Consider the following 26,912-nt stretch of genomic DNA (forward strand, 5'->3'; position numbering starts at 1 on the left):
ATATATTAGCCTGGGGCACTGAAGCATCAGCTCCCCTCACCCTGTCTCCGCCTTTCTCCACCTTCCCTCCAACATTTCCCATGTGCAGAGGCTGTGTGGGATCCAGGAACAGTGGGAGAGTGCCTTGCAGGTGGCCAACCTCCCTTCCCCAGAGAAGAGGGGAGATCCATGCACAGTGGGTCCTTTCTAGGTGCTCTCAAGGTGACAAGCCGGCCCATGCTGATTTCCAGTCATGAGCATGAAAATATCCCTCTCACCAAAGAAAAGACTTGCCCAGTTGGTAAGGTGCCTCATTCAGGTTTTGTTTGCCTTCCTCCAAAACATCGGGTATTGTCATATCATCAGATCAGACGGACCTATCATCTGTTCTGGTGTGGTGTCCTTACCTCGCTGCATAATGGAGTCAGCCCTGCTTCCATAAAGCCCACGCCAAAACCACCGTTGACTTCAAGGGATGCAGGACCAGGACCAAGATATTTAGGGCTCAGTCTCTCTGGGCCAGACCCAGTGCCCATTCAGGTCAATGGGAGTCTTTACATGGACATCAGTGGGTGCTGGATTAGGACCAGTAATTGTCCATTATAGGAGAATTCTTGCACCTTCCTGTGAAGCAGCTGGTACTGGCCATCGTTGGAGGTAGGACACAGGCTGAGGTGGGCAATTGGTCTGATCTGATGTGGCAATTCCTACATAGGGCATCAGCATCGGCTGTGGACGTTTAATCTGCTGTGTTGTGGTCCAGTGGTTAGAGGACCATTTTGGGAGGCCTGGATTCTAATCCCAGCTCTGCTGTGGGACCTTAAGCAAAGCACTTCTGGTTCCCCGCCCCTCCTTTGTCCATTCAGGCTGTAAGCTCTTTGGGGCAGGCCCTGTCTCGCCTCTCACCATGAGGCTGTGCCCTGCGTGACACAAGGGAGCTCTGATCTTGGGTGGGGCCTCCAAGTGCTTCCGAATAATCCTGAGATTTTCTTGCTGCCGCTTTTCTCTGCTCTCTGAATGGCGCTCGATGAAACACGGCAAGTCAGAGCAGAGAAGGCTGGGGAGTTGTTCTTGTTCCGTCCATGCCAGCACAATGAACAGTGAGCTCAACTCCCCTGGAGCTGGCCTTGCCCATGCTCTGAAGCAAGTGACAATTTCCCTGCCACTCAAGAGGGTGTTTGTCCCTGTGGATAAAATGACCTTTGCTTCTGCTTATCCGGTAAGGTTTATGTAATCCGCTTATCTAGCAGAGTTCATAGAATCATAGAATCATAGAATATCAGAGTTGGAAGGGACCTCAAGAGGTCATCTAGTCCAACCCCCTGCTCAAAGCAGGACCAATTCCCAGCTAAATCATCCCAGCCAGGGCTTTGTCAAGCCGGGCCTTAAAAACCTCCAAGGAAGGAGACTCCACCACCTCCCTAGGTAACGCATTCCAGTGTTTCACCACCCTCCTAGTGAAATAGTTTTTCCTGATATCCAACCTGGACCTCCCCCACTGCAACTTGAGACCATTGCTCCTTGTTCTGTCATCTGCCACCACTGAGAACAGCCGAACTCCATCCTCTTTGGAACCCCCCTTCAGGTAGTTGAAGGCTGCTATCAAATCCCCCCTCATTCTTCTCTTCTGGAGACTAAACAATCCCAGTTCTCTCAGCCTCTCCTCATAAGTCATGTGCTCCAGACCCCTAATCATTTTTGTTGCCCTCCGCTGGACTCTTTCCAATTTTTCCACATCCTTCTTGTAGTGTGGGGACCAAAACTGGACACAGTATTCCAGATGAGGCCTCACCAATGTCGAATAAAGGGGAACGATCACGTTCCTCGATCTGCTGGCAATGCCCCTACTTATACAGCCCAAAATGCCGTTAGCCTTCTTGGCAACAAGAGCACACTGTTGACTCATATCCAGCTTCTCGTCCACTATGACCCCTAGGTCCTTTTCAGCAGAACTGCTACCTAGCCATTCGGTCCCTAGTCTGTAGCAGTGCATGGGATTCTTCCGTCCTAAGTGCAGGACTCTGCACTTGTCCTTGTTGAACCTCATCAGGTTTTTTTCTGCCCAATCCTCTAATTTGTCTAGGTCCCTCTGTATCCGATCCCTACCCTCTAGTGTATCTACCACGCCTCCTAGTTTAGTGTCATCTGCAAACTTGCTGAGAGTGCAGTCCACACCATCCTCCAGATCATTAATAAAGATATTAAACAAAACCGGCCCCAGGACTGACCCTTGGGGCACTCCACTTGAAACCGGCTGCCAACTAGACATGGAGCCATTGATCACTACCCGTTGAGCCCGACGATCTAGCCAGCTTTCTATCCACCTTACAGTCCATTCATCCAGCCCATACTTCTTTAACTTGGTGGCAAGAATACTGTGGGAGACAGTATCAAAAGCTTTGCTAAAGTCAAGAAATAACACATAATCATATAATCGGATTCCCTCCTTGGGGACCTGGCTTGACTCTGGATTACATTGGACACTTCTCCCAAATGGATGCGATCAAAATGGCCTTGGCTAGATAGGGCTTGGCCTTGCAAGGGTTCTGATCCTCTCTGGGAAGGGTCTCAGTGCTCTCAACAAAGGTGCTTCTCAGCGTTCGGCCCCTAAATCCTTTTTGCATCTGGATCAGGAAAGAGGAGGCTCGTGGGAGCCTGTTCCGAAGGTGGTGCTAAATCTGCCTTTTCCATGGTGCAGAACTTTAAAAATGATGTCCCATGACTGGGGTGTGTGGAATGAAGGGCATTTCTTCCTGGTAGCTCAGCTGGAGATCAAATTATGGCCTGAAGCATGAGGCTGCCTTGTCATTTTCATCCTAGCTGTTGTCACTCCCGCTGCCATTCTTATTCTCATAAGCACCATGACCCCATTTCCCCCCCGATAAATTAGAAACGGTCAACATGTTTTGACCAAAAAAACCCAACAAAACAAAAAAAATTGATTTAGTCAAAAATGATTTTTTTTCCACTGGAAAAGGGCATTTTTGATGGCAAATTTCATTTCAGTTTTCAAAATTGGGAATTTTTGTTTTCCCCCCCTTTTTCCTTTTTAGCTACACTGTGCCACAGAATGATGGATGTCTAGGGTTTTCCCCATACACTTCCCACCCCCGCTTTTTTTTTCACTCTGTAACTTGTTCAGACTTCCTCCACTTTGATAAAGTTACCGCATGGCAAAGGGGGAAATGAAACACTATATACTAGACTAGATCTGACCCCAGACTCATCTAGCCCAGTATCCTGTCTCTGACGGTGGCCAGAACCAGCTGCTTCAGGGAAAGGTGCAAGAAATTTCCTAATCCCTAGTGGCACTGGGATTGTCTTTGTTATGTTCATGGCATAGGCACACAGAAGTTAAAGAAACACATAAAGAAGAACTCTTGCTGGAAGGTCGCAACGTAATATTCTTTACATTTTAGATTTCAGAATGATAACACACAAGGACCCAAAAAACCAAGAGCGACAACCCAACCCCTCTTACTCTAAGGAAGCTACCTGGTTGCAGACAGACTCTGATCTCCCGCTTCTCTACAGAGTTCCTTAGCATATCACCAAACCCAGGAAACCCCTTATGAGTTAGTGATAACTTGTAATTTTAACATAGTTTTCAGTAGACCACATTCTTAAGCCAGGAAGCATGAAGTGTAATATCTCCTCCAAAATGTATGTCAGCATAAATTCTAACTCTGGCTGTCCTTGTTATCCATAAATGTCCAATCCCTTGTTGAATCCTGTGAAGGTTTTAGCCCCGATGACTTCCTGTGGCAATGAGTTCCACAGCCTAATCACAGGTGTGAAAAAAGTATCTCCTTTTATCAGTTCTGAATTAGATGAGAGTAAATATGCGAGTTATTGTTTTAAAATAGTTTTTTCTCTAATGCACAGTAACAATAACAATAGTAGTCAAGGCATGGCGGCACGGGCTTGTACCAGGGTGACTAGCCCATCTGAGATTGCTAACTTAAAATGAAGCATGTACGTAAGTGGCTGCATGATTAGGGCCTAAGGGTGACATATGCCCCATGCGGAAGGCAAGCCCAGGACTCAGGTACCACTTAAATCTTGTTTCGATGGCCTAAGTGAGACTTAAGTGATGTGTAGGCCTTGTGCTAAACCACCTTTGATTCAACTGAGCAAGTGGTGCAAAAACACACACACCCAGGGCCCGATCCTGCAAGGCAGTGAGCACCCTCAGCTCCCGTTGAGATCAGTGGGAGTGGAGGGCTCTCAGCACCTCCCAGGATCCAGGCCTTAAAGCCCAACCCAGCAAATAGTGGAAGTAAACATGGCTGTGTTTAGAACGAAGGGTCAGGTCCTTGGTGGGGGATATAATATGATAGCACCTCTTACTGACCAATCTGTTAAGACTCGCTTCGGCTGGTGAGAATCTGGTTTGAAAGGTTGCCTCTGCCACTGAGCCATGCGCTCTGTGCTCAGCAGAGTTTTCATCACGCTGTTGAAAGACAATTGTGGAAATATTTTCTTGATGACCTGGGCTATAATTTCATCTGTGAGGGATCATTTTGCTCTCATTACTGGGAGTGCCTGAAACTCGATGCTGTCACATTTCTGAAGTATTTATGAAGCTTCTGTAGCAGCAAACATAGCAAGGAGTCAGGGAGAGCAAGCAAGTCACAGCCCCAGCCAGACTGCCTAGGGTAATGAAAATGTCGCACCATGGGGCAGAGGATGGGAGCTGTTGAAAGATCCTTTGGGGTAGGTAAGGAATGTCCAGAGGTCAATCAAATCCAGACATGTGTGAAGGTAATGGGTTGCCAATGTTATATTACACTTAGCAAAATCTTTATACAGTGTGTAACTTTCTGTGGATTCTATTTCTTTACATGCTATTTCTTGTGTGTCTATAATTGTGCTCAAATGATATATAGTGCATGTGATGTAATCTAGCTGTCTAGCCCCATACTCACCCGTCTCTCTTGCAAATGACATATGGATGGTTATGAATTTTTAAAATCCTATTGACTTTTCACCCTCAATGCTGTTTGTTTACACTTTCTTTGCACAGTTAGACAATGGAAGGAGGCTGCTTAGTTTCACTTTCTGTTTCTAGTCAGTTTCACTTTCTGGCTGGCCAGAAGTTGCTGCATTTCTGTTTCCAGCACTAAAGGAGAAGATTTTGATGACTGTGTGTTTTCACCAAATTGTTTAATAAACAGAAAATAGAACTTCTGTGTTCAGAATAGAATTTAAAACAAAATGAGGGCTATTCTTTTTCTTATTCAACCGGCGGTGCTGGAACAATTTTATAGTGGGGGTGCTGAGAGCCATTCAACTAAACTGTAAACCTTGTATATAATGGAAACCACTTCAAGTCGGGGGGTGCTGCAGCACCTCTACTTCCAGCACCTATGTATTCAACCTAAATTTGGGGGCCTACAGTGTGACAATCTCTAAAAGAACTGGCTGTTCAGTGCAGAACTACTAAAACCATGTCACTTAGAGCACCGCTCAGAATTAATACACAAAGCCTCGTAGCAACACATTTAATCAGCAGCCCAAATTACTGAGGCCTGGTCTACACTTAAAAGTTTTCCGACAGAGCTTTGTCAGGAGTGTGAAAAAAATCAAAGTCCAAATGACACAGCTGTACTGGCAAAAACCCTAGTTTTTCTGTCAAAAAAGCACTTTTGGCAGCTCAGCTTATTTTGTTCAGGGAACTAGAAGAGATAGCAGCAAACAAACTCTTTTACCTGTATAAACTGTCTCCTCTAAGAGAGTTTGATGGTTTAGCTCTACAAGTTTGGCTACAATGGCAAACCCTTTCCAGTGTAGACGAGAGCTAAGATTGTGCAATGAATGTTCACAGTCTGTTTTGTGGAGGGAGAGTTCTATAATGAATTGTTAAAAATCCTTCTGGTATGGAAAGTGGCTTATTTTTTTTTAATTAACCTCTTATATTTGCATAGCTGCTGCCAGACTGAGATGACTCACGCCATGTTCTTGTTAAATCACATACTCTGGTATCACAGAAATGCACAATCGTTATCATGAATGCATTAGGCAGTAAAGTAAATGAAACTAATAATATATGTGTATTCTAGCAGAGCACTTGTACCTACATAAAAGATGAATAGACTTTAAAGACAGAAGGAACCATTAGATCATCTAGTCTGACCCCTTGCAGAACAGCCAGAGAACTTCTGTACTGAAAGCAACAACTTGTGTTTGGCTAAAAATCTCTTTCCGAAAAGCATCCAGACTTGATCTGAAAACATTAAAAGACGGAGAATCCACCGCTTCCCTTGGGAGTTTGTCCCAGTGGTTAATCAATTTTGCGCCTTATTCCTCATTTGAATTTGTTTGGATTTAATAAGCCAGTTATAAGAATAATTGAAGGATGTAGAAAGAATCTATAATTAAGACTCAATCATCTTTAGCTACAAAATGCCGGGCATAAAAGCAAAGTCCGTCCATTGCTTGCATGTGCGCCTTGTGCAGGTGTGCTGCGTGCATGCAGTCACATTAGGATGTTTTTAAATAAGGAAAGACACAGCTTTAAAGCTTGCTGTTAACACTCTGCTATGCTCTACTTTCCATTCTCCAACCACGGACTCATCCTGCTAGGCATTCTGAATAATAGTATCTACAAGGCATTTCTTGTACTGAGAAGCACTGTAATGAGAACTGCCACGAGAGGGCATTCAAAAAACTACAGGCCGTGTTGTTGAAAGCACTCAGGCCTGGTCTACATCTAAAACTTAAGTCAGGGATCGGCAACCTTTGGCACTCAGCTCGCCAGGGTAAGTCCCCTGGTGGGCTGGGCCGGTTTGTTTACCTGCCGCGTCCGCAGGTTCGGCCGATCGCGGCTCCCGCTGGCCGTGGTTCGCCATCCCAGGCCAATGGGGGCAGCGGGAAGCGGTGTGGGCCAAGGAATGTGCTGGGCGCTGCTTCCCGCCGCCCCCATTGGCTTGGAGCGGCGAACTGCAGCCGGTGGGAGACACGATCGGCCGAACCTGCGGATGCAGCAGGTAAACAAACTGGCCCGGACCACCAGGGTGCTTACCCTGGCGAGCCGCATGCCAAAGGTTGCCAATCCCTGACTTAGGTCAACCTAGGTACATCACTGGGCTGTGAAAAATTTCCCTGTGCAATGTAGTTAGGTTGAACTAACCCCCACTGTAGATACCCCTAGGTCAACAGAAGACTACTACCTCTCAGAGAGGTGGATTACCTCCATTAATGGAAAAACCCCTTTCGGCAATGTAAGAAGCGTCTACACTACAGTGCTAGAGAGGCACAGTTGTGCTGCTGTAGTGTAGACATACCCTCAGTATTGTCCTAATGCTGTTCCCATTAAAGACGAAGGAGCAGAGTTTAGACCAATGTCGGATGCTTTAGGAGTAGGGTTGCCAACTCTGACTGAAGCTAGTCCAGATGTTTCCCCCCAACATGATGTAATGTCCTGTTCTTAAAATACAGGGCTGCCCAGAAGGGGGGGCCCCGGGCTCCACAGGGGCCCCGCGAGCCCTGACCCGGTGGCGGTCCGGGTCTTCGGCGGCATTTCGGCAGCAGGGGGCCCTTCAGTCGCTCCAGGTCTTCGGCTGCATTTCGGCGGCGGCATTAGCGACTGAAGGGCCCCCCGCCGCCGAAATGCCGCCGAAGACCTGGACCGCCGCTGGGTGAGTACAAGCACCGCAGCTCCTCCGCTTTGCCCCAGGCCCCCTGAATCCTCTGGGCGGCCCTGTTAAAATATTCTATTAAAATCTCCTGGATTGCTTTCAATAGTCACCAGGAGATTGATGCTGATTCCAGGAGACTCCAGGCCAATCCTGGGGGGTTGGCAACCCTATTTAGGAGCAGAGAGAGCAGCCAACCCCAACAGCTTTGGAAAATCCCACCCCGCCTGCACATGTAACTGCATTACAGCATGAAAACAAGATGAATCAACCCGAAGCAAAGCGATCGAAATTAAATTCGCTAGGCATGGGAGGGACATGAGTCCTCACAGTCTCGGGCATCTCGGAGCGAATAGGGCTTTGAATCGATGGAAATAAATCTTTCCAATGAAATCCTCATTTATCTCATTGTCTCATGACAAACATTTTTCTCCTCCTAAATTGGCCTGGATGCCCCATAACCGCTCCCGGGAGATCTGATTGCTAAGGCTCTGGTCTTGGCATTGGAAAAAAAAAGGGGGTGTGTGTCTCTAATCTTAGCTATGCCTCTCCTGTGACCTTGGGTAAGCCACTTGAACCCAGAGCCACAAAGGTATTTAAGTGCCTGACTCCCACTGATTTCAAGTCCCTTTGAGGATCTGGGCCTTCATTTCCCCTCCTGCCCTTAGACTGAGACTGTGAGCTCTTTGGGACAGGAACCGTCTCTTCCTATGTGTCTGGGTTGCTATCGTAATTCAAATCAAGATCTGCAACTTGTGAGTCGCAAAGGTCAAAAGCAGCCCTGATGTTACAAATCAGTCAGCACCCGGATAGCCTGGCGCAGCTGTTGTTTTCTTAGCAGTGGGAGGCAGGCTGTTTACCAACCCTGCCCTTGAGTCCAAATTCCCTTAGCGAAGGAGCAGCCGCGGCTCACTGTCCTTTTTCTTGGTTTTGCTGGAAAGAGAAAGCTTTTGATTTTTTCACAATTAGGAGCTGAGCAAACTCTTTAGACTGGCGCTGGAGAGGTGGCAAGGCACCACCAGAAAAACACACAGCCTGCTGCCGCATGGACCTTGGAAATCACAACGAGGATCTGAATGCAGCATAATCACAGGTGACCCGTGACCTACTGTCCCGCCCATCATCTGACATCTCCTCGCTAGGCGTTACTAATGGGAGCCAATGAAATGAAGATGGCTAAACAGAAGGGGGCGAAAAAACAGGGAAATTCCGAATCTTTGCCATCCAAAGCGCCTGGAGGCGTGTCTGTTTGGACGAAAAACAAGGAGGCGTCGCAGATCTTCTTCCAACACTGTAGCTGTTTTACGCCGGGCACTGCTGCAATTGAGGGCGTCAGAATTTCCACTGTCAAAATCTTTCTGCTGTATATGCCGCATTAGCAACATAACAAAGCCTAAAAGAGGGTGAAAATAGTCCCCTGAGAATCCTTGCCCAACACAGGGCCTCCCCAGCTGGTGTGGAGTCAGCACAAGGGTCCTACACGAGCCTCCGGTGAAGGGAGTGAATTGTGGCATAGCCAGAGCTCAACGCACTGTGGCTAAACTCTGCTTCCCAGGGTAGTGGAGTGTAATTTAGAGCAGCTGTAGGACTGCTCCGACTTACCTCAGGACTGGGCAGGGCCCAGAATAAGTTGAGTGCAATTCGGGGATGTATTAGCAGGAGTGCCGTAAGCAAAGCAGGAGAAGTAATTCTTCCGTTCTACTCTGCACTGATTAGGCCTCAGCTAGAGTACTGTGTCCAGTTCTGGGCACCGCATTTCAGGAAAGATGTGGACAAATTGGAGAAAGTCCAGAGACGAGCCAGAAAAGTAATTAAAGGTCTAGACAACATGACCTATGAGGGAAAAATGGAAAAAATTGGGTTTGTTTAGTCTGGAGAAGAGAAGACTGAGAGGGGACATGAGAACAGTTTTCAAGTACATAAAAGGTTGTTACAAGGAGGAGGGAGGAAAAATTGTTCTCCTTAATCTCTGAGGATAGGACAAGAAGCAATGGGCTTAAATTGCAGCAAGAGCAGTTTAGGTTGGACATTAGGAAAAACTCCCTGACAGGGTGGTTAAGCCCTGGAATAAAGTGCCTAGGGAGGTTGTGGAATCTCCGTCATTGGAGGTTTTTTTAAGAGCAGGTTAGACAAACCCCTGTCAGGGATGGTTCAGATAATTCTTAGTCCTGCCAGGAGTGCAGGGGACTGGACTAGATGACCTCTGGAGGTCCCTCCCAGTCCTGTGAGTCTATGATTCAATGTCTTAAAGGCACCTTAACACCCAACCTCCCACGTGCTCCTGCCCCAACGGCGGGAATGGAGTAACTGAGAATCAGGCCCAATACATCTAAACATCAGCATAGGAGATGGTTAATCTGTTAGACTCCTTTAACTCTCTCCATGCCACTGTGTCTCTCCCTCTCCCGTGGATCAGATACACTTCAGGAGAGCAACGAGAATGGGCGGTTGAATGGGGACATCACTAGCCCTGACTGTGCTCACCTTGATCCCTCAATCATCTGCTTCTCCCACTGCTCTCTTATCACCACCACCTCCCCCGCTGCGCACTATGCTGGCAACAGCCTCCTCGAGCTGATCCATAAAGCCACTCATTTGCCTCCGATCTCTCAAGATCCACTGATTTCACGCTGCTCGCAAGAAACTGGCTAATTACAGGCAGGCCGAGGGGCGGTCATGAGGAGGCATAAGGAGAGGGAGTGTGGCCCAGTGGTCAGGGTGCTACTGACTTGAGAGAGCTGGGTTTAGTTCCACAGGTTTCCTCTGTGACACTTTAACAGCCACGTCAGATTTCGCTCTAACAGTCTCTATACTGAACAGCTTCAGTTTCTTTCTGTGCCACCTCCTGGCCCACCAGGGAATTGCAACTCATTTTAACTCCACAGGTTTGGTGGCATACGCGAAATGAGGTGGGTGGGTCTCGGTATATCACCAGAGTGACAGAGTCCACACTGCACAACCGGCACCCCAGCAGGCGATATCTGCTCCCCTCAGACATACGAATGCTAGTGAGGGTCTAAGAGTTTGGAGCCTCATGGAACCTCCGTTCAAGTCCTTTCCCTGCTACAGAATCCCTGTGTGACCTTGGGCCAGTCCCTTAGTCTCTCTGTAACTCAACTGCAAAACGTGGTTAATAGCCCCACTGCTCACTGATGTCGTGAGGATAAATATAGTAAACATTGTGAGGTGCTCAAGACAACAAGGACTGAGAAGGCTCCAGCGTCTGAGCGACGCTGTCGATCGTAGTCCTTCCAGAATAGGGAGAGAGGCTTCAGGGGAGGGGGAATTAGGGATGCTTACCCTGCTGCTGCCCATGGTCTCTGGATAAACACAGGACTCCAGAGTCATTGAGCCAGTCCATCCAGCACCTTTCACCAGTTCTGTTCTATACAGGTTCTTACACCATGCTCACCACTGTAGCATTTGAGCTTCCAGGGGTGCGCTAAGCAACGTGACTACACACCTGAAACAGTGAAAATACACCAGTAGTGAAATCACGCGGGAAACACCCCTCCCCCCCACCAGACATAGCATGAGCATGTGCTAAGATTTCAGCCTGGTATTTTCAGTGTCATTTTCCCCTGGAACTAAATGTCCAGCAGGACGTAAACAAGTTATTTTATAAACTGAAATTCACCATCATTTGGATGGTGCGTCAGGTCACCTATCGAAGGTATTTCCATGCATCACGTCGGATCGAGCACCTCACCCTCTTTAATGTCTGTTTCTTCACAACCCCCCTGGGAGTTGATATTATACTCAGTGCACGGGGTGGGGGGGAGGGATAGCTCAGTGGTTTGAGCATTGGCCTGCTAAACCCAGGGTTGTGAGTTGAGGGGGCCATTTAGGGATCTGGGGCAAAAATCTGTCTGGGGATTGGGCCTGCTTTGAGCAGGGGGTTGGACTAGATGACCTCCTGAGGTCCCCTCCAACCCTGATATTCTATGATTCTATGGGGAATGGGAGCACAGGCATGCTCCGAGGCCACTGTAGAGCACGTCTACCAGAGCAGGCCCCCCACAAAAACACAGCAGGAGGAGCTGTCACTCCATAGCTCAGTGGTTAGGGGGCCAAAGCCTGCACCAGAGAAGGGACTTGAGCGTAGGTCTCTGCCCTCTGAGATGAGCGCCCTACCCAGTGGGCTAAGGGGTTTTTCAGAATAGGCCTTTCTCCATCTCGCCTCTTGAAGCTGGTCCACTTTGTAGATATAGAGAAATAAACATGAATTGGGCAGAGTGAGAATGAGTTTATAACTCAGTGGCTAGGGGAATGGGGGAGAGTCAGGCCTCTCTTAGGAGCACTCCTTGGTGCATAACCAAGGCAGTCTGCGCTGTGGCACATGTCTTACATGGAACGTGCTTGCTCCAGGCTGGGGTTGATGGGCAATGGAAAGAACCTGGTAAGTTTATGGAGGGGGTGATCTGAGGAGATTGCCTACAATGACACATGGCCTATCCATGCTGGCTGTTAATAAATATCTCCAATGGCCGGAGATGGGACACTAGAGGGGGAAGGCTCTGAGTTACTACAGAAAATTCGTTCCCAGGTGTCTGGCTGGTGGGTCTCACCCACATGCTCAGGGTCTAATTGATCGCCATATTCGGGGTCAGGAAGGAATTTCCCCCCAGGTCAGATTGGCAGAGACCGTGGAATTTTTTTTGTCTTTCTCTGCAGTGTGGGGCCTGGGTCACTTGCTGGTTTGAACTAGAGTAAATGCTGGATTCTCTGTAACTTGAATTCTCTAAATCAAGTTTGGAGGACTTCGGTGACTCAGCCAGAGGTTATGGGCCTATTGCAGGAGTGGGTCGGTGAGGTTCTGTAGCCTGCGAAGTGCTGGGGTCAGACTAGATGATCATGATGGTCCCTTTTGGCCTTAGAGTCTATGAGCCTATGAGCTAAAAACACCAGGATTTTCTGCCATGGCAGGTAATATGCCCTTCTGATTCCATACTTAGCTCTTTGGGCCAGGGACTGTCATTGTGTTGTCTTCAACACATAGCACTATGGGGACTTAATTGGAACCCCAAGGTGGTATCACAATACAAATTATTATCAACAATAATGATTTCCATCCCAAACTCTGCCGTGCAGGTGATGGACGTGCAGGAGCTCAGAGGACAGAGAAGGGTGTGAAGGCGGAGCCCTATGGAGAGCCCAACAGTGCAGCCGTACGTTGACGTGGACAAGGGGTTTGCCATTGGGTTTGTCATCCTGATGTGCTTCTTCCTGATGGCCATGATCGTGAGGTGCGCCAAGCTTATTGTGGACCCGTACAGCGCCATCCCCACCTCCACGTGGGAGGAGGAGCAGATCAATTGACTGGCAATAAAGGGGAGGGAAATTGCTAATCAATTCTATGTGTTTGACTACTTTGCCGTCCCTGTAATCCCTGCCCCTGCAGGGAAAATGAAGATTCCGTAGTTTAAATTGTGCATTTGACAGAATCTGCCACTAATGATAATGCTCGGTACCCTCCATCTGAGGGCCTCCAAGCACATTGCAATGAATTCAGCTTCATAAAAGCTCTGGGAGGTAAGTGAATATATTAAACCCCTTGTGTCAAGTGAGCCAGTGGCCAAACCAAAAACTGAATTTAGGAATCTTGACTCTCTTTGTCTGAAACAGTAGATTCCTGTGGCACCTTATTGAAGAAGACAGTAGTAGCCATCTGGGCCGTCTGACCCCGACAGCAAGACGGAGTCGGAGATGGTTGCTTATGCCAGGCAGCTGTCTCTACAAGGGGCAAGCGAGTGGCTGCAGACCATCACACTCTGTTATTCCTGCACACTCATAACCATGGTATCTGTGCAGGATTAGCATGGGTCGCATGGTGTTTCTCTCCTGTGATTCTGCGCATGTGTAATCACCCCTGGCGAGGTCCTCACTGTCTGAACTCTCTCGACCTCCAGCACAGGCCTCTCCCATTTGAGATGAAGGAGCAGCAGTAGTAGACTGTTACCCCCACTAGCGTAGAGGCATGTGGCACCCAACTACGCACCGCTCAGAGACTTGTGCCCAAGTAGCCCCCAGGACTCCAGCAGGGATTCTGGAAGGGTGTGTGTGTGGGAGGGCAGACTCCTGAGTGCCATACCCGCCTCTGACACTGACTCTCCATGTGACCTCGGGCAAGTCACCTTCCCCCTCCCAGCCTCCCCCCTGCCCCTTTAAGAGAAGCCTCAGCCCGCTGGTGCGACATCTTCAACAAGGGTCTCGCAGCTCTCCCAGCGCATGCGCACCGGCCCAAACAGACCCATGGGCCGCTAGCCCTTTAAGAGCGCCCCCACCTGGCGTTGTTAGCGCATGCGCAGTATCCACCTGTGTGCTCTCGTCCCGCTCTCAATCGGAGCTCACTTGAGCTTCGCGGGCTACCGTCGCCGGAAGTGTCGTAAGGTCCCTTCCGGTCCGTTCCTGGCGGCGGCTCCTCAGAAACTGTCCCCCTCCCACCCCCGGGAGAGGTGAGGGCTGCAGGCCCGGGGGGGCTGGGGGCGGGAAGGGGGATATGGGGTGTGTGTATCTGGAGGCGGGGGGTTGGGGAGCCCGGGGGGCGGTGGGGGAGGTCGGGGGGATGTAGGGGAGGGTTCTGGGGGGCGGTGGGGGAGGGGGAAGTAGGGGAGGGTTCTGGGGGGGCGGTGGGGGAGGGGGAAGTAGGGGAGGGTTCTGGGGGGCGGTGGGGGAGGTCGGGGGGACGTAGGGGAGGGTTCTGGGGGCGGTGGGGGAGGGGGAAGTAGGGGAGGGTTCTGGGGGGCGGTGGGGGAGGGGGAAGTAGGGGAGGGTTCTGGGGGGGCGGTGGGGGAGGGGGAAGTAGGGGAGGGTTCTGGGGGCGGTGGGGGAGGGGGAAGTAGGGGAGGGTTCTGGGGGGCGGTGGGGGAGGGGGAAGTAGGGGAGGGTTCTGGGGGGCGGTGGGGGAGGGGGAAGTAGGGGAGGGTTCTGGGGGCGGTGGGGGAGGGGGAAGTAGGGGAGGGTTCTGGGGGGCGGTGGGGGAGGGGGAAGTAGGGGAGGGTTCTGGGGGGCGGTGGGGGAGGTCGGGGGGACGTAGGGGAGGGTTCTGGGGGGCGGTGGGGGAGGTCGGGGGGACGTAGGGGAGGGTTCTGGGGGGACGGTGGGGGAAGTTGGGGGGACGTAGGGGAGGGTTCTGGGGGGGAGGGAGACGTGGGGGAGGTCGGGGGGACATAGGGGAAGGTTCTGGGGATCCACGGGCACGCTGGGGAGGGACACATGGTCTCTGGAGGTAGGGGGTTGGGGAGCCCCGTGGGGGGTGAGTTGGGGAAGGGGCATGGGAGGCTCTGGGGAGCCAGGGGCTGATGGGGGAGGCAGGAACCAAGGAGTGGGACGGGAGGCGGGCTGGAGTGGGGGACATAAGGGTGGAGCTGGTTGAGTGGTAGAAGCATAAGAGGTGGCTCTGGGGGGGCTGAAAGATGCGAGATGGCTTAAGGGAGTCAGTGGAAAGAGGGCCGGGGAGCCAGGAGATGATGGGGGTGGAGTCGGGAGCTCTGGAGAGGAGATGACTTTGGGGAGCCAAGGGGGCTGGAGATAGGGGTTGAGGTGAGAGCTGGGGAGCCAGAAGATGATTGAGGGGGGGGGGGGCAGAGCCATGGGACCAGGGGGAAAGCAGGAGAGTCAGGAAAGTAATGAGAAGGTGGCTGGAGCCAGGAAATGGCAAAGGAAATGGGATGGCATAGGGGAAAGACAGGAGTTGTGGGAAGGAGGGATGGCTGTGTGGCTGGAGGAGCTGCAGCCAGCGGATGTTGGGTGGAGGAACTGGGGGCAGGGATCTAGATGCTGTTGTGATCCATGTTCTCTAGATAGATGTGTGGGGAGCAGTCTTGGGTTATTTTCATGTACGTAGGCTTGGGGTACTGGATGCCAACAGAGGGGTCATGTTCTCTTTTTCTCTCTGGTTAGGCAAGTAGAACTTGTGTTAACATGGGAGTGAGCCCAGTAGTGTCTCAGATGGCTATGAAGGGGATTGGTGGGGGTGGTTAGGGATGGTGAGGTGTAAACTTTGAAAATTCAGGCGGCTTGGAGAATTTGTCCAAACTGAAATTCTAGCTGTTTTAGGGCCCCTCAGCCCCCTAATTCATTTACAACCACTTCCAGCAACCCAAAATGTAGATACTTTGGTTTAAAGGTTCTGTATAAACAAAACAAAATTACCTGGAAAAACTAGCTTTGGTGTTCCTGCTTCCCATTCTGTTGCTGGTGTATTGGAAGCAGCATTCTGAATAGTTGTATTCAGTGTAGCTTCTTGTTTCGAGAAGAGAGCAGGATATTTGAAATTATGTTAAACATTTTATTGATTCCATCTAAACGGTCAGTCAGCTCACGTTAAGCACCACTTCATGTGCACCTGTTGGGGATAAATCACTTGACAATTACCTGTTCTGTTTATTCCCTCTGGGGCACCTGACATTGGCCACTGTCGGAAGACAGGATACTGGGCTAGATGGACCTTTGGTTTGACCCAGTATGGCCGTTCTTATGTTCTCATGTTCATATGCTTGTGAGGCCTTGTGCTGCAGTCAGGAGAGTATAGTGGTAAAATACATGTGCTATGGCTTACAGAGTGTGAGAGGAAAACCTTGAAACCTTGCATGTTGTCTCATATTTCTTTATTGCTTTGGTTTTAGCAAAAATGGATTCTCCGGAAGTAACAGAGCTGCAGCAAGAAGTGATGGAGGAGTTGGGGATCTCTATGGAAGAGCTCCAGCAATTCATTGATGAGGAGCTGGAGAAGTTTGAGTGTGTGAAGCAGCGGAAACAGCAGCTGGAAGAGCTGGAAAAGAACGTGGAACAGAAAGAAGCAGAAGTTGCATATGTCGACCAGCTCTTCGATGATGCTTCAAGGTGGGCACACTTGCAGTGGCAGCTTTGTGTTGAACAGTGAGCTAGTGGAGGTAGCAAGGAGCATGCTGGAACAGGTAATTGGGTCTCAGGGCTTGTCTACACTACCCACTGGATCGGTGTGCAGTGATCGATCCAGTGGGGATTGATTTATTGTGTCGTGTCTAGTATGGATCCGATAAATCCACCACTGACGACTCTCCTGTTGACACTGGTACTCCACCAGAATGAGGAGCGCAAGCAAGTCGACGGGAGAGCGTCAGCTGTTGACTTACCTCCGTGAAGATACCGCGGTAGGTAAATCTAAGTACGTCAACTTCAGCTACGCTATTCACGTAGCTGAAGTTGTGTAGCTTAGATCAACCCCACGCGGTAGTGTAGACAAACCTTCAGGTTCTATTTCCATCTCTACCACTGATGTGTGGGCAAATTTTGTTAAGTGTTCGCTAACTTTGTGTGGTTCGGTACCTGTTTGTGTGTAGTTCGTGCAATGCCACATTCTGTCGTGGCTTTGAGTCTTTCAGGTTAAGGTTTGTCCAACCCCTAATTATGGTTTGTTTACTGAGGTGAAGTCACAGTTCTGCTTAGTGCTAGTGATGGCAGCAACTGCTGAGTAGCCCCTTAACGTAGCAGGCGCTGCTGTGCAAAACCTTCTCCTTCTGGGAGGGGTGGGGTACAGCTGTACTCATCTTGAAGCTTTCTCTCTGTCCCTCTTTTCCCCCAATACGCTGCAGAGCCATTGGTAAATGCGAGATACTGGTAAAAGATCTCTACTCCAAGCTGGGCCTTCAGTATCGTGAGAGCAGCTCTGAAGATGAGGACTCAGCTTCCAAGCCCACGGAAGTGATCGAAATCCCAGATGAGGATGACGACGATGTTATGAGTATTGATTCGGGTTGGAAGCACAGTTCAGTGTTCCATGTGACATTGGGGAGTGGGTTGGTGAAGGGTGGGGAAGATGAAAATGTATCCCTGGAAAGAATACGAAGGGGAAGGGGGAATTGGTGAAGGAGCATCCTCAAGAATGGGCTACTCTTCCTCAGGCTGTGGAGAACCAGATGGAGACTCCCATGGAGTCTGTGGGAAGTGTAATACTTGTGAAGTCAGTGCATTTGTTCCCTGAATTGAAAGGAGTTAAATTGGGAAGCTGTCAAATGACACTCCCCTCCCCATTCTCCTGCTGTCTCAGGAGTTGTGCAGATAAGCTGCATCCAGCACTCAACAGCCAGAAGGGCTAGTTAACCCATCCCAAAGTACAGCTTTTTGGTGGGGAAGAAGGAGGGTGAAATGGAAGGAGGTCCTGGGGAATCCTCTTGCCTCAAAAAATGAGGCAAAATTTGGGTCATGGGCTGAAATCCTGAGCACTCTCAGCTCCCATTGAAGTCACTAGGTGTTGTACGTGCTCAAGATGTGGCCCTTAGTTATCCTGAGATTCTGTTTACAAGGGCTTCCTGTTTGAAGAGGGATGGCTTAATGGTATAAACCTCAGTTTTGAAATAGCAGGATTGCTTGGAACTACATGTTTTAACCCTAGAAGGATTGGCATGTCCCTCCAGTCATTCTTAGGTATATAAAATGAGTTCCATTAAGATTACTGTGCATGTATTTCTTGGGAGAGTCCTTATAAGTGAAGACTTCGGAGGACCTGCATAGATTTTAAACGTTCCGTAGCTCTTAAGAGTTTAAGGCCTGTCCAGGTATTCCACCCCAAATCTTTCCCTTGCCTGTTGAGCCCAACACTTGTGTGGCAATTATCCCTCTGTATTGGTGCCTTTCATCTCAGAGGTGGCTGCATTTCATGAGAACTGTGAAACTTGTCTTAAGTGGCCCACTCCAATGACCAATGTAAATCTTTGGCTTAACAGAGTGGATCTTCTAATAAATGTGTAGAAGAACTATACTCTAAATTATATTTCTCCTTGGGAATGGACGTTTTCCTTTGCCCCCTTCCATTTGCTCTGGTGTCTTGGCAGGAGGAGGTTGTGGTCTGATTTAGACTCTTTTCCAGCATCAGTTCCAAGCTTCAAGTGCTTTTTCTGTTTTCTTTAATTTAAATCTAGGTGATACAAGTAACAGAATCTCAAAGGATCAGACGCTGGTGAGTTGGAAAAGTTTTGTGTTGTAATGTGCTCTTGTATTACAAGTAACGATCAGGGTGCTGGTGTGCTAGGCTCTGTGCAAACATTAAAAAAGATACTCCTTGCTCTGGAGAGCTGCCAATCTTAAATGTTGTTGAGCTTCATCATGCTTCCTTGAGAAACCTGTAGGACAAACAAATCATGTTGAAGTTAAGTATCAGGGGGTAGCCGTGTTAGTCTGTATCTACAAAAACAACAAGGAGTCTGGTGGCACCTTAAAGACTAACAGATTTATTTGGGCATGTTGAAGTTGCAACTCCTCAAAGAAAAAAATTTTATATTGAAAAATGTCTTCATTTCTACCTCCTTCTTCCCTCCCTGTAGCTTCGAGAAGCCATGGCTGCAATGAGGAAGTCTGCCCAAGATGTTCAGAAATTTATGGAAGCTGTTAACAAAAAAACAAACGCCCAGGACTTGCAAAAGGGTGTGTTTGTGTGAGAGAGAGTGAGAGGGCAGTCCCATTACTGGCTTAGCCATGTGCCCAGGCTTTTTGTCTCAACCCAAGACAGGTCACTGCTGTTCTGAGATAGAAAGTGATTGGGAGGATTGCAGTAATCCATCTCTAGAATGTTACAGAAAGACCATTGTCTCTTCTTTGCTACTTGTCTGCTTGAAGGAACTATCGGGTGGTTCGTGCCCCAACTTTAGGTTTTGTCTCTTGACAATCTTTTCCAAACCCTAATAGAAATAGCAACACTCTCGTAACACTGTGTTTTTGTTAAAGGGCTTAGTTTACTCCTAGCCCTGCAGGGTTTGCCACCCAAACATCGCTGAGCTGGGGCGTGAGAACCCGAAAGTGAAACTAACTAGCTTAGACTGAGTGAAATAGCATAAATGATGGAAAGCTAATGAGGTTTCTAGCTTGTCAAGCTCTAAGCTGAAGTGGTTTTTAGTTGCATAGGTAAGAAGTTTGCTTTGAAAAATGATTTCTGACTTATCTTTTGTTCTCTCCTGGACAGATGGGCTGTCCTCTCCACCAATCTCTGGTGGCGTGTCCCAGCAGGTGAGCTCTGCGCTTGCTGGGGGTGACCTCAGCAATGACGGTGACCTGGTGGTTGGTATGCGTATCCTAGGCAAGAAGAGGACCAAGACGTGGCACAAAGGAATTTTGATTGCAATCCAGGCAGTAGGTGAGTGAGGCCCACAGTCTTGGCTGTAAACTAGCCAGCGGTGTCTCAAGGTGAATGCAACATGCTAAGCATCATTTTGAATTTAGTGACCAACATGTGCTAGATTTGCAGTTTTCCATGTGCAGAACAAGTACAGCAAGGGGAGTAGCCGTGCAGTTTACTGCCATGTGGCGTTGTCAACTAGATTTGGACTACCATTTTATTTGACTTGCAGTGGCCTGATTTTGTATGTTGCAGTGGCAACTACACTCCCATCTGGCCTGGTTTTGAACTTGCTACCTACAAGTTAAATGCTCTCTTAAGGTTTTGTGCTGCTGCATGTCACCATATCTGAGCTCCTCATATCCTTAGGGCCATCCTATCTTTCCTTCAGATGAAGAGTTTCAATACATAGTCCTTTGCTCTCCTCACCAGCTATGGATCAGAGCAGCCTGTTTGGGGTGAAAATGAGTCTAAAGGTCGGTGCCAGTCCACTGGTTATTTAATGTTTTCTTGTTGCTAATACCTGATGTTGAGGAGGGTACCTGAACCTTCTCTTTTAGCATAGCTTAGCTCAGGGTTGGTCAGACTCTGGAATCTTCTCTCTGAAGAACTTGTGTCCTTGAGATGGCAGAACTATGCTGTTAGGAACATAAGAATTGCTATACCAGACCAGAATAGTCGTCCATCTATTCATGGGACCTGTCTCTGATACTGACCAGCTGCTTCGGAGGAAGGTGTAAGAAACCCTTCAGGAGGCAAATGTGGGATAATCCGTCCCCAGGGAAAGTTTCTTCCTGACTCCCATTGGAAGTTGTTTTATATTCTGAAGCAGGAGGGTTTATATTTTCCCCAAACTTCTGTTTAGTTTTTACTACTAGAACTGTTCCTGCAGTTGAGCTAACAGTAGTAATGGAATAACAGTGTGTGTTCTGATATTTGCAAAAGCGCTTGGAGGTAACATGGGCTCTTTATTTAAAACAGAGGAGTTTGTCGAGATTTCCTGCATTCTAGTCCCAGTTTTATCACAGAGTGGATGGTGGGGCAAATCGTATCTCCTCACAGTTGTGCCGGTTTCCCCCCCTGTGTAAAAGGGCATAATGCTTGTGTGTCACACAGGGGTGCCAAGGTTGAATGTCTAAGTGCTTTCACATCGTTGGATGAAAAGATGCTGGATAAGTGCAAAATATTTTAACTAGGGATGATAAATGATGTGGTCTTGCTAGTAATCTTCTGAATTAAACTCTTAAGTGTTTCTATCTTGGATCATAGACTTGAGTGGATGTTTTTGCCGAAAGATATGCTCTAGTTCAAAGAGTAATTAAAACAGGGAAGTCCTATGACTGTGTTTTATGCAGGAAGTCAGCCTGGATGATTGCAATGGTCGCTTCTGGCTTTATATCTAATCTGAGGTTCTTTTTGGTAGTGGGATCTCAGTGTGAAGTGACGTGGTTCTCATTGACCGTAGCCCTCTTTAAAATGCCTTTCAGGTGCTGGTAAGAAGTTCAAAGTGAAATTCGACAACAAAGGGAAGAGTTTGCTTTCTGGCAATCACATTGCGTATGACTATCATCCCTCTGCTGAGAAACTCTACGTTGGAAGCCGGGTCGTGGCCAAATACAAGGATGGGAATCAAGTCTGGCTCTATGCTGGTATTGTGGCCGAAACACCGAACATGAAGAATAAACTGAGGTATTAAACAACCGCCTCCTCCATAGTGGTGGTCCCAGTCTCAGGGGCAGGTATATGTAGAATAGTAAGACTATAGTGAAGTTGAGGCTGGGTCTCAGATTCTAAACCTTGTTGTGAATTTGGGCGAACCAGCTTTTTAGTGAAGTGGTTTGGATCTTTGATGCTTAATAGCCCGAGAAGCGTTCCCATTCCACTAATCATACCGTCAGAATTCCTATTGTGTGTGCAACTTTCTTCTGAGATAGTCAAATCGCACCTGCTAATGCCATGACCCTCCTGCTACAGGGTCAAGGAGTTAGGGTATGTCTACACTGCAACAACAACAACACAGTGTGTTCTTAACTCAGGTTAGCTAACCCAGGTTAACTAGCAGTGAAGGCATGGCAATTCAGCTTTTAACTCGGGTTAGTTGCCAGAGTCCAACTCCATGCTCCCTATAACCCTTAATTTGATCTGTTAAGACGAGTTGTCGTGTCTTCAATGTTGGTTTTTAACCCAGGTTAGCTAACCCAAGTTAAGAACACGCCTTTTTCCAGTGTAGACATACCCTTGGTCTCCACACAGCCCAAAGCAACTGTTGCCCTAAAACACTATGATGAGAAATATAGGCCATGGAAGTATTAATGACCAGCAGCATTACCAGTATCACTTCCCTTGAGAAGCCCTTAAGGAAAAGAGATTGTAGGCCTAAAACAGGGTACACAAATCTACATCTAACTAGGCAGGGTTCTTTCTTCCAAATATGGTTTAGGCTGAATCTTCCTTAGAGAAGATTAATAATCAAACATGACTCGGTCATAAATTCCTGATGGTGCAAAGCTGTGTGCAACAAATAGTTAACTATCTAACATTTAACTGCGTTCAGAGGCTATATTGCAAATACAACTTATTTTATAGGTGATCAGTGATCTCTTTGTAATATAACTTCAACTAGATGCTGTTGTCCTAAAACTGTTGTGTAGTGTTACTGTATGCTGTTAAACAGCTACCACGTTCCACTCTATAAATCCATAGCCCCTGTAATCTCAATGCCCCCTGTCCCCAGAAAAAGTGATTCCAGGGTTTGGTTCCTATTTGGTTTTGTTCTTGTCCCCTCCCCCCAAACACAAACTATTTCTAACTGCCCCGCTGCTTACCTGAACTGCCTAGAAAATAAACTCCTCCCTCCTGGATGCATGCTCTGGTTAGGGATGGGATGCCACTCGGAGGCCATCGATCTGTTGTGGAGCACACTCTCTGATGTCCGTGTTTCAAGGGTGCAGAGGTGCTGCTAGGGGGTGCTTTTTGCCTCTGGGGAGTAAGCCCTGTCTGTGGGAACGGCTCCGACTGCGGCTTCTTCTGCTCTTGGCCCTTGTGGTTTGGGGCAGGGAGCTTTGTCCTGCCAAATGGGAGGGTGGATCCTCTCTCTGCTATGCTCATATCCAAGGCTGGGAAGAAGTCCTGGCTGGGATCCCTGCCCTACTGTTGCTCCTCCCTGCTGGGGAATCTTTGGGGCCTCTCTGAAGGAAGCGCTGCTTCTCCTTTCCTCAGCCCCTGAGGCTAAATGGAAAGGATTCCCTTGTGCTGTGATGGTGTGATATCTCCACTGCTGTTCCGATCCATGGTGAGGAAGTGGAAGTATCAGCTAACTTTGATTGTAAGCTCTCTCGGGCAGATGTTTGTTCTGTGTCTGTACAGTGCCTAGCACAAAGGGCCGTGACTTGGGCTCCGAGGCACTACATTAATACAAACAGGCTATGGGTGAGGTGTCTTCAGCTGCGTTCATGAGCACTACTCTCATCACATAAGGCAGTTCCATAGCTGTATTAAATACATGGCCCCTTTGTCACACTTTTAATTCCAGGTTCCTGATCTTCTTCGATGATGGCTATGCTTCTTACGTCACTCAGTCGGAGTTATACCCGATCTGCAGGCCACGTGAGTTCTCTGTTTGCACGCTCCTTTGCTCTGCTAGGGCTCTAGTTGGGTTCTGTCCTAGCGTTGGAATTAAACGCCTTGCCTGGAAAGATTTGCTGTGCACAAGAAGCTGCAGAACGTAACAATCAAATTATTACTAGGGCTGTCAAGCGATTAAAAAAATTAATCTTGATTAATCGCACTGTTAAACAATAATAGAATACCATTTATTTAAACATTTTTGGATGTTTTCTACCTTTTCAAATATACTGATTTCAATTACAACACAGAATACAAAGTGTACATTGCTCCCTTTATATTTATTTTTGATTACAAGTATTTGCACTACAGTAATCATTCTATTGTGATCCCCCATTGTCTTTTAGACTGTCTTAGTTGTCTTGTCCGTTTAACGTAAAATCCATCTGGAATATCACCGGAGAGGCTGCAGATAAGGTCTTTGTAAAAGCCTTCTCCCCGCCTTTTTTCTTTCCTAATAGTAAAGAAGACCTGGGAAGACATAGAAGACGTTTCCTGTCGTGATTTCATAGAGGAGTACATCAGTGCCTACCCAAACCGTCCCATGGTATTGCTGAAGAGCGGCCAGCTGATTAAAACAGAATGGGAAGGGACCTGGTGGAAATCCAGAGTGGAAGAAGTGGATGGCAGTCTGGTCAAAATCCTCTTCCTGGTATGAAAGCATTCCCTACCCTTGGAACGGGGGAAGCTTGGGTTTATATTTTGTTGAGATGTTTCCAATCTGGGGCTGAGGACTTCCCTTCTCCAATAGGTCAGGCCGGACAAAATGAGCGTCTTTGCCATGGAAAGTAAATTAAAAGTGTATTGGTTACTGACCACAGTTAGAAATGGGATGCAGGATTAAATGGGCCTCAGCTCTGATCCAGGCTGGCAGTTCCTCCGTTCTGCATGGAACATGGTCCGATAGCTATAGGTGGGCTTGGAGATGCCACCTGAGAGACTTTTGCTTAAAATGAGAGTGGGTCAGATTTTCCAAAGCACCCAAGTCATGTGTTCAAAAATGGCTTCGGCTCCTAGGTCAAGTAGATGCTCCTAAAAATGTCTCATTTTTAGGCTCAGTATAGGATAGATGTGTGTTTTCAAATTGAAATAGATAACACCAGTTTCGTTTCTTATTTAACGGTCTATTTGTTTTGGCTTCTTTCTGACTGTAAACTCCTCCAGCGGCCTCCTGAATCCAAACTTAAGAGCACTGTGCTAGTGTGAGAAAACTGGTGTGAAACTGACCAGAAGCTTAAGTGATAGTCTTGCTGTCCTAGTACACTACTGTTCCCCACCCCTCCCTCTGCTTAATTCCCTTCCCTGATTTCCTGTCTCTTTCCATGCTTATCTAGGTCTCGTGTGGCCTTCATAGTATGTGAAATCCTGATGATAAACACTAACCAATTTATCCTTCGACCACCTTTTAAGGCAACAAAGTATTATTCTTGCAACTGAGACTCAGGGAGATTACTTGCTCAGCATCCCCCAAGAAGTTGGTGGCAGAGCTGGAAATAGAGTCTAGGTCTTCTGAGTACCAATCCAGTGCCTTAGCTGCAAGGCCATCATTTAAATGAAAGCGCCTACTTCCGAATGCAATCCTTACTCCCTCTCCTTACTGTCTCTTTTGCCAGCTTTGCCATCTTCTACCTTTCCTTTGCACGAGTCTCCCTCCCTTTCTAGCTGTAAAAAGCTCACTCTCTCTCTTCTGTATTTTACATGCAGTGCCTCTAGAGCGCATGCTCTTCTGCACGCTTTTGACACACTTGTCCTGTTGTGTGATTCAGAGCACATTTAGTGCACTGTGATTTTTAAACTCTGAGCTTTAATACACTGTGGAAATAGTGTAACATGAATGCACTTTTGTATATATACTTCAAATCTTGACGTCCCCTTAAACACACACACTTCTTGTCTTGAATCTCAGACAGATGCTGTGAGTGTTACAATATTCTCTCTTTGCCACAGGATGACAAACGCTGTGAATGGATTTACCGTGGTTCCACGCGCCTGGAGCCTATGTTCAGCATGAAAACCTCCACGGCTTCCACTCTGGAAAAGAAACAAGGAGGGCAGATGAGGACTCGTCCCAATGTTGGTATGTCACTCCCCCAAGTGTCTGTCTGAGGGCATGAACCTAAACTGCTTTCTCAGGCAGGACTCCTATGGAAGCTTTGACCAAATCAGGGCTATAAGATTGGCACATCATTCACTAGTTTTAAGACTTGGCAAGGAAATTAGTTGCGTTCAGAGTCCAGTCTGTTGGAGATAATTGGCAACACCGGTGTCTTGCAGCACTAGAAAATGGGATTCTTGCTGTCTTAACTTTGCTAATGTGGACTTAACCCTTCTTGAGTCTACACATCTCCCACTAGCTGCAACGTTGCTATTTGCTAGATGTTCAGTGCTGTGGTTGTCGGTCTGAAGTCTTTCCAAAGAATAGATTTGATTGTTTAACAATCTGTTGTTCACAGTTCAATTGCATATTTTTCTGTGAGCGGTAACTGGAATCTATCAATATCATGTAGTTAATTAATGCACCAATCTTTGAATCATAGAATATCAGGGTTGGAAGGGACCTCAGGAGGTCATCTAGTCCAACCTCCTGCTCAAAGCAGGCCCAATCCCCAGACAGATTTTTGCCCCAGATCGCTAAATGGTCCCCTCAAGGATTGAACTCACAACCCTGGGTTTAGCAGGCCAATGCTCAAACCACTGAGCTATCGTTTGGCTGAAGTAGAGATTCTCTCTTCCACCAGGTGCTGTGAGGAGCAAAGGGCCCGTAGTACAATACACGCAAGAATTAACAGGAACCAGCACCCAGTTTAAACCTATAGAACAAATCCAAGCAATGTCTCTAGCTGCACCGTCTGTTTCCCCACAGCCTGCTGAGATGGAGTAAGTATCTTATTAATTCTCTGCTTTATCTCTCTGCTGCACCAAATAGCTCCAGTGCTTAGTTGTTCCTGGCTCCATCCCTTCCCGTGGGAAGGAGTCTTCTGGTGTGGGTTTCTTCCATCACTTGGCTTATTTCTTGGTTGCACAATTGTTTTAATTCCAATGTGGGGAGACTGTAGATAAAGGCTGATGGATGAGTATCTTGGGGCGGGGAGGCTGACAGCACAGTACCCATTGAGCAAAGCTTCTTGTCCTTGTTCAATCCTAATGCTTCACACTTGATGTATTTCCAAGTTACAAAGTTTGTTGCTTCTCTGAATTACTCCCTCATGTCACGATCCAGGCATTGGCCCCCTGCTGCTTTGCATTCCTCAACTTGGACTGACCGGCTCATGGACCTCACTGACTTACAAGGCACTGAGAATTCAGAATCCTTGGTTGGTCTTGATGGTCACGGACCAGACCTGATCAAGCCAATCTCCAACCAAATCCAACGTGCACCTTCCGCCGCAAGAGGCACGTGTTGGCCACTGTCAGAGGCACATCCTAGTGCCGGAGGAAGACTTGACGAAGGAGAGAAGCTGCAGTGCAATGGAGATTGTGGGTTGGAGAATGCAAGATTTCCTGAGCACGTGTGTTGGGACTTCAAGATAAACTTCCTAGGAGAAAAAGATACTGTCCCTGTTCACTTTTGTCACCACTGT

At 48.0% G+C, this 26,912-nt stretch overlaps 2 protein-coding genes across 7 annotated transcripts in view; both read left to right on the top strand.

Annotated features, from left to right (window-relative positions):
• Positions 1-1,015: 1,015 nt before the first annotated feature.
• Positions 1,016-12,935, top strand: CTXND2 (cortexin domain containing 2). 5 transcript variants are annotated; one of them, XM_054011319.1, is made up of 2 exons: positions 1,016-1,198; positions 12,708-12,935. In XM_054011319.1, the coding sequence occupies exon 2, from the start codon at positions 12,762-12,764 to the stop codon at positions 12,933-12,935; it is 174 nt and encodes a 57-aa protein (XP_053867294.1). In that variant the 5' UTR covers positions 1,016-1,198; positions 12,708-12,761. The 5 variants fall into 5 exon arrangements, with proteins under 5 accessions (XP_053867294.1, XP_053867295.1, XP_053867296.1 ...); XM_054011320.1 differs by lacking the exon at positions 1,016-1,198 and adding an exon at positions 4,593-4,743; XM_054011321.1 differs by lacking the exon at positions 1,016-1,198 and adding an exon at positions 4,593-4,699.
• A 1,061-nt stretch (positions 12,936-13,996) lies between these two features.
• Positions 13,997-26,912, top strand: part of SETDB1 (SET domain bifurcated histone lysine methyltransferase 1) — a 30,582-nt gene continuing 17,666 nt past the window's right edge. The window contains exons 1-11 of one of the 2 annotated variants that reach the window (XM_054011084.1): positions 13,997-14,071; positions 16,244-16,460; positions 17,192-17,364; positions 18,518-18,555; positions 18,920-19,019; positions 19,555-19,725; positions 21,195-21,396; positions 23,240-23,313; positions 23,793-23,983; positions 25,279-25,408; positions 26,070-26,208. In XM_054011084.1, coding sequence (XP_053867059.1) covers positions 16,249-16,460; positions 17,192-17,364; positions 18,518-18,555; positions 18,920-19,019; positions 19,555-19,725; positions 21,195-21,396; positions 23,240-23,313; positions 23,793-23,983; positions 25,279-25,408; positions 26,070-26,208 — 1,430 coding nt within the window. In that variant the 5' untranslated portion in view covers positions 13,997-14,071; positions 16,244-16,248. The remainder of the gene's footprint in view (positions 14,072-16,243; positions 16,461-17,191; positions 17,365-18,517; positions 18,556-18,919; positions 19,020-19,554; positions 19,726-21,194; positions 21,397-23,239; positions 23,314-23,792; positions 23,984-25,278; positions 25,409-26,069; positions 26,209-26,912) is intronic. The other variant, XM_054011085.1, reaches the window with a different exon arrangement.

This window comes from Malaclemys terrapin, chromosome 21 (genome assembly GCF_027887155.1).
Source record: "Malaclemys terrapin pileata isolate rMalTer1 chromosome 21, rMalTer1.hap1, whole genome shotgun sequence".
NCBI lineage: Eukaryota > Metazoa > Chordata > Testudines > Emydidae > Malaclemys > Malaclemys terrapin.